This window comes from Physeter macrocephalus, chromosome 21, assembly GCF_002837175.3.
Source record: "Physeter macrocephalus isolate SW-GA chromosome 21, ASM283717v5, whole genome shotgun sequence".
In the NCBI taxonomy this organism is placed as follows: Eukaryota; Metazoa; Chordata; class Mammalia; order Artiodactyla; family Physeteridae; genus Physeter; species Physeter macrocephalus.
Window position 1 is genome coordinate 76,872,959 of NC_041234.1, and position 7,446 is coordinate 76,880,404.

The 7,446-nt window shown below is 39.4% G+C and overlaps 1 protein-coding gene across 1 annotated transcript in view; it reads right to left on the reverse strand.

Annotated features, from left to right (window-relative positions):
* Positions 1-6,917, reverse strand: part of NOX1 (NADPH oxidase 1) — a 27,468-nt gene extending 20,551 nt beyond the window's left edge. The window contains 4 exon segments of the mRNA XM_028482357.2: positions 108-235; positions 2,900-2,931; positions 2,934-2,994; positions 6,071-6,917. Coding sequence (XP_028338158.1) covers positions 108-235; positions 2,900-2,931; positions 2,934-2,994; positions 6,071-6,115 — 266 coding nt within the window. The 5' untranslated portion in view covers positions 6,116-6,917.
* Positions 6,918-7,446: the final 529 nt, after the last annotated feature.

Sequence of the window (7,446 nt, forward strand, 5' to 3'; positions counted from 1 at the left end):
CCTGTGCCCCGCAGCGGGAGAGGCCACAACAGTGAGAGACCCGCGTACCGCAAAAAAAAAAGAAAAAAAAAAAGAGTATTTTGTCTTTAATGTGAAAGTTGACCTACAATTGGCTGGGACTCAGTGAGCAGGTGCCTCTCAGGAAGGACAGCACATTTCGACACACGGGGAGCAGGATCAGCATGCTGTTAAAATGCAAGCTGCAAGCAGAGGCTCGGGTCCAGGCCAATGCCGACTAGAACAGAGGAGAGAAGAAACCATTAGCTGCTTCATCTCCTCATCTTGCAGGTGAGCATGGGCCAAGTCCACTTGCCTGGGACCTGGACAATCAGTCCAAAATCTCTGTTTACAAATGACAGAAAATTTGCTGAACTTAATATTGAATTGAGAAATCCTCATGACAGTGGTTTGGAAATGTTTGACTATATATTTAGCAATATGAAAGAGAACAAGATTTAATGTTAACAAATAAATTCTATGAATGTAATACTTTATGAGGATTTTTGCTTAATACACTCAATTATGACTTTAGTTTGTCACTTGTAAAACAATCTTGAAGATCATATATATTTTATTTGCACTTTAAATAAAGCTTAGATATTTTGAGTTATAATTACAGACGGTAACAATTTTTGCTCTTTTCTATATTTTCTAATGTTGCAATTATAAGCATGTACTAAAAACAATAAAAAAATAACCATTTATATTTAAGATCTCTTTAATAATTGAATAAAACAGGCAAAACGAATGAACCCCTCAGAGCAAAAATTTTAAACTTAGGTAGAGATTTGAGAAGGGAGAACTTCTAAGAACAAAATTTCAAACTGATTTCCTTGGGTGGCCAGGCAGCATACATCAAGATCAATCTGATCCAACAGTAGAAGCTGCTAGAAAAGGAGACAAGGAATCAGTGCTTCAAAGAAGTATTGAGCCCAGAAATAGGCTTGATTAGGTATAGGCTAGACAGAATATGTTCAACTCTGTGGTAGCTAATTCCGACTTCTCTCCTCAGCTGTACAACTGGTCTCTGAGTCAGCTCCTTGGGATTGCAGACTATGGAGTGTGACAATTTCACAGCAGCAGTGAGGCGGTGGCAGCAGCCAGGCAATTTTTGTTCACTTCAGCTGACTGGTCAGCCTTACATGTGTGCCTGTCAGTGACTTGCTAAAAGAACATGAGATAGAGTTAACAATTTCTTGGCCTTTTTCTAATTATCTTTTCGGCACAAAAACTATTTTTCCATACAACCTAAACCTGGGACAATGTGACATTGGTTTAATAAGCCAGGTCAAGATCTGCCTACCATCCATAATGGCTTACAATGTCAGGCAGTGAAATGAACATGAGCTGCCCTACTGTTTGCCATTTCTGACTCTTCCACATGACCTGTGTTTTCTCCCTCTGCTGAGTCACACTCCAACTGTTTTTGGTAGAGACGGCCTGTTCTATTTCTGAGTAAATTTTCTCTGCTCATCTCAAAGATCCTGCATTTCCACATTGGTTCCCACTGCTTGCTTATTTGAGTCACAGAGGTTCCTTAAAGCTAAAATTGACAAGTGAATTGAAGAACATAGGACTACAATTTCACAGCTCCATATTCTGTGGAGGCTATCTGTATGGGATGAACTTTTTTTTTTTAATTGGAGTATAATTGCTTTACAATATTGTGTTAGTTTCTGCTTTATAACAAAGTGAATCAGCTATACGTATACATATATCCCCATATCCCCTCCCTCTTGTGTCTCCCTCCCACCCTCCCTATCCCACCCCTCTAGGTGGTCACAAAGCACCGAGCTGTAGGTTCTTCAGAACCTTTTTTTCTAGATTCCATATATATGTGTTAGCATACGGTATTTGTCTTTCTTTTTCTGACTTACTTCACTTAGTATGATAAGCTGTAGGTCCATCCATGTTGCTGCAAATGGCATTATTTCATTATTTTTTATGGCCGAGTAATAGTCCATTGTATATGTGCCACATCTTCTTTATCCATTCACCTGTCAATGGACACCTAGGTTGCTTCCATGTCCTGGCTATTGTAAATAGAGCTGCAATGAACATTGTGGTACATGAGTCTTTTTGAATTGTGGTTTTCTCAGGGTATATGCCTGGTAGTGGGATTGCTGGGTCATATGGTAGCTCTATTTTTAGTTTTTAAGGAACCTCCATACACCAATGTGCCATACCCACCCCCACCCTTCCTCTTCTGTCCTTGATCTGCTCCTTCCCCAGCCTTCTCCAACCTGTTACTCTGACCTGACCCCACCTTTCTACACGCCTTGAATTTGGCAACACCACCCACTTCACAAAACCCCCCACCCCAAGTATTCCTCTTGTTTGATAGGTATTTTTCTGTGAGATCAGTCCACAGTGGTGGTTTTCAACTTGTTCATTTATTTGTTTTCAACCAAACTCTTTCTTAAAATCATAAGCAGGAATCCATAAGACAGATAAAGGCTGCTTTGGTTGAAGTAGAGACACTGCCCAGTTAGCCTTCCCCTCACACCCTGTAGGGATACCTGAATTTCTGTGGAAACCAGTTTGAAAATTGCTCAATATTTCTTTACTGTGTATTTTCATTATTGGGTCTGGGGAGTGTGCCCTGGATAGGGCTTTCAGATTTAATGAACAAGAATACAGATGCCCAGCTAAATTTGAACTTCAGATTTTTAAAAAATGAATAATTTTCTAATATGTCCCTGTCTCATGCAATATGTGGAATAACTTATAGCCCCCCCCAAAATATTTACTTTTCTGGAATTCAAATTTACCTGGGCATCCTGTATTTTTTTTCTGGCAACTCTAACTCTAGGCGAAATGAGGGCATTGGGTCTCAAAGAAGCCAGTGTCAGAGATAAGAAAAAACAGAGATTCCCCACATCACAACTGTGATACTCACCCCCAGGATTTGTCTTGTGTAGTAGTACTTGTAGCCTTCTCAAATGACAGGAAGGCATGCACAAACAGGAAAACATTCAGCCCCAACCAAGCAGCCTAGAGGAAGAAAAATTAAGCAAGGGATAAAGTGAAATTTGGGTACGGGAAAGAGTAGATAAGGGGTAGAAAATAGTGTTACCATTTGGCTATTTTGTGTGTATCTGTTTTCATTTTGGGGGTGGTGGGTGTGCCGCGCAGCATGTGGGATCTTAGTTCCCCGACCAGGGATGGAACCCATGTCCCCTGCAGTGGAAGTGCAGAGTCCTAACCACTGGACAGTCAGGGAATTCCCATATCTGTTTTCATTTTAAATGAGTCAACTTACTCTCAGAGTCATTTAGGACTTCAAGACATGCATTAGATGCTAATGACCAGGGTCAGCAAATCAAGGCTCATAGACCAAATCTATCTCACCATCCATTTTGTACAGCCTACAAGCTAAGAATGGTTTTTATATTTTGTTGTTTTCACATTTTTAAATGGTTGGAAAAAATCAAAAGAATAATATATTTCATGACATGTGAAAATTATTTGAAATTCAAATTTCAGTATCTATAAATACAGTGATATTGTAACTTAGCCACACCTACTTATTTCTGTATTGTTTATAACTGCTCTTGTGATTCAATGAAAGTGTTGAGTAGTTGTGACAGAGAACATATGGACTGCAAAGCCTAAAATATGTACTACCTAGCTCTTTACAGAAAACATTTGCCAACTTCTGGATTGGAGCATTCAAACAATTGCACCTAAAAGATGGCAATACGTGAATAAATGCATTTCTAAAGAAGTAGAAAATAAATTTAACATCTGTGACAATACCCATCTGAAGGGACTAAACCATTCCAGATGGGCCTGCCTCTTTAAATACACTTTCCTGACATACACTTTCCTGTTTTTAGATTGTGATTCTTTTTTCAAACTAACCTATCATTGCTTTGGACTCATTTGAGCTCTTAAGACTTCTCTTGTCTGTCCCAAGATCTGTCTATACATTGGCAAAGGGGGAAATTTGGAACCTACCGCCCATTGCCTTACAGAACAACCAGGTGGGCTTTAGCCCAAGCTTGAAGGTGCTAGTCTGTAATTGATCAGGACTCTAGCGCACTGGGATGCCTCTGATATATATCCATGGCCCCAGGATGGTCCAGAACCATCTCAGCCCCACAGGTAGAGGGCCTTTAGCCTAGAACATGGCCCATTCAGACTCCCTAGATCTGGACCACTCACACACCTCTGGCATCATAACATAGTGATTCAAAGTGTGATATTGGAGTCAAACTCCTTGGGCTCAAATTCTAGCTCCACCACTTTCTAGCTCTGTAATCTTAGATCTGTGATTTAACTTTTCTGAACCACAATTTCTTCACCTATAAAATGAGGACAATAACTATATCTACCCCACAGCAATGCTGTGAGGCTTAACATGAAATAATGTATGTGAAGTGATAAATACAATGCTTGGTGCATAGTAGAAGCTCAATAAATTCTGCCTGTGTCCTCACCAGACTGGCTTTACCAATCAATTTCTTCCTGCATTCTTTGCCCACACACCCTTTCCAGAGTTGTGTGTCTTCCAGAGATCATTTGACCTTAATGGAAAAAGAGAGGTGAAAGCCACAGATACTTCAAGAGTTCAGAAGACAAAGGAGAGAAGCTTATTTAGAGGGAGCAGAAATATTTCAGAATCTGAGAGGGACACAGAGGCAAAGACCTCTGTGTCAGCCCATCATCAACTGTAGATAGGATGAATGATGAAATACAGTGACATCTGAGAGTAAGGAATTCCATTCCCCACCTTGACTATAATTTCGTCCACTGTGAATGGAAAAGAAAGAGTAGAAGACCTGGCAGGAAGAGTAAAAATATTTTGGGGGTAATTTATTTTTCATTAAAAAACTAGTTCAAAGGAGTGTATGTCAGAGATAACAAGAAGTCTGAGCCTGCCAGTGGGATTGGTGCAAGGTGGAAAATCAAAGCTAGTTACATCATCATCACCACCAGGGGTGATGAACTCTCCAAGCAAAACCTAAGAGAGGGATAAAAAATGCAGAGGATTTTAGAGCTAGAAACACACTTATATCTAATCTAGTTTTCATTAATCCCCTCCCCCCCACACACATACACACACAGGTGACCTGAAGGCTAGAGAGGATAAATAATTTGATCAAGGTCACTTAATTAATAGCAGAACTGAAACTAGAGTTCAGTTAGAGAGTGCTTTAGAAGGGGATTGTGCATATGTGGTGTGGTAAAGGCATTCTGGCTTGAACCCTGGGGAGCTAGATTTGAGTGATGGCTCTGCAATCAATTCACTGTGTGACGTCTAGGTCTTATTTTCCCTTATAAAATCAAAGAGTTGGTTTGGTTCTGCACTACACAAAGCTGTAGCCACTAAGCACATGCGGCTACTAAGCACATGAAATATGCCTAGTTTTAATTGAGATGTGCTGTAAGTATAAAATACACACCGGATTTCAAAGACTTAGTAAAAATAAAAGAATATAAATTATCTCATTAATATTTTCATATTGATTACAGGTTGAAAGGATAACTTTTTGATATATTGGGTTAAACAAGATATATTACTGGACATTAATTTCACTTATTTCTTACCTTTTTCAATTGTCTAGGTATTAGACAATTTTAAAATTACATATGTGACGTTACATTATATTTCTTGTGGACAGCACTGGACCATAATCTCTAAGATCACTTCTATCTCAAACATTCAATTTTATTATTTCTTGATGTGAGCAATATAAGAAGAATGGAGAGAAATGAATGCTCCATGGCACAAGTTAGAAGTGAAATGGAAGAGAAAAAGAGAAGACAAAGAATGAAAACAGATTGAAATTCCAAATACTTGTGGTTTATATTTTTGTCTCTTTACCAATCAGTTTCTGGAGTTGGACTATTTTTCCTTTTCTAAAATGCTGAAATATATCATACACAGAAAAGTATATAAAACATATATATGTAATCCTAGAGTTGGACCTTTCAGCTGATAACTGGCCTTGATGAGCTCAATATTGGCATGGAATCTTTCCCTTTCAAGTAGCTTCACAAATATTAACAAACAGAACATCTCCTTACTCTAAGAATAATTATTAGAAAGTGAAACATCACTTACCAGAAACAAAACTGAGAACCAATGGTTAACCACCCAGTTTCCCATTGTCAAGTGGTGGTTTGGAGCCTCTGTAGGCAGCAGGGAAGATTCAGCAACTTGGATTCTGGAGAGATTCTTCAGGGTTGGCACCTCTGTCCAGCTCAGGGACTGTGACTCTTTAAGATGTGAAACATGCACACCTACCCACAAAGCTTTCAGGAATGAATAAATGCACTCTGCCTTCCTCCTCTGGTCAGAACTATGTTATCAGCTTTGGTAGACCAGCCCTACCTATAAGTACCACAGGTGTTTTCCCTGGTGGGGTTTTATCCCTTCAGGAAATAACAATCTTCTTGGGTGAGAACGTTCTCTCCCATCAACTTATCAACATGATTTAATGTGAGGCATTGTCTTCCTTGATAAGACATTCACTAAGGTTTCTCATAAGGAAGATTTTCGGCTGAGGCTATAAACAGATGATCTCAGGGAAAGCAGGGCAGAAAGCACGCATGTTAAGGAAGCTGCTTTAAGGTGGGCTTTCAGAAGAGCTGCTGCAGCTGCCTGCTGCAATTTGGACCTCAGCCTGGCTAGCTCAGAAACTTTGTTTACCAGTTCTCCTGGAAGATGATCTGGCTCTGGGGAGCGCTTGGCTGGTTGGAAGGACAAGTGAAAAGAATGGCCACATAGAATAAAAGAAAATTTAGCAGGTACAAATGAACACCTCGGTTCAACAATAAACAGAGGCAAAGTATTCCAAATGAGAGAGGCGATTGTCTTCTAGTATGATGGATTAGCTAGAGTTGTGTGTTCAGTTCTGGGCACTGATATTTTTCCTTTTCTAAAATGGTGAAATATACACAGAAGAATGTATCAAACATATATATGTAATTTAAGAAATAATTTTAAGGAATGAATATCTATGTACTCAGTACCCATGTTTAAAAAATTGAATATTTACTTCCAGTATCTTAAAGTCCTCTGTGTGTCCCTCTGTGATCACGATTTCCCTTCTTCCCCAGTCTCTCCCCCATCAGATATAACTACTATCCTGAAATTTGGAGTAATCATTGCCGTTTTTCTCTACAGTTTTACTAACTAAATGCATTCCTAAACAACATATTGTTTAGTTTTTCCTGTTTTTGAACCTCTAAATAAATGGAATCTGTTTGTATGTATATATGCTCCTGTGATTTGCTTCTTTCACTCAACATTGTGTCTCTGAGATTCATACATGTTGGCACATGTAGTTCCCACAGCTTGCAGGATCTCAGTTCCCAGAGCAGGGATTGAACCCAGGCCATGGTATTGAAAGCCTGGAATCCTAACCACTAGGCCACCAGGGAACTCCCAGTTGAGCATCTTTAATTCAACTGTTGGCCATTTGAGTGAGTTTTCTT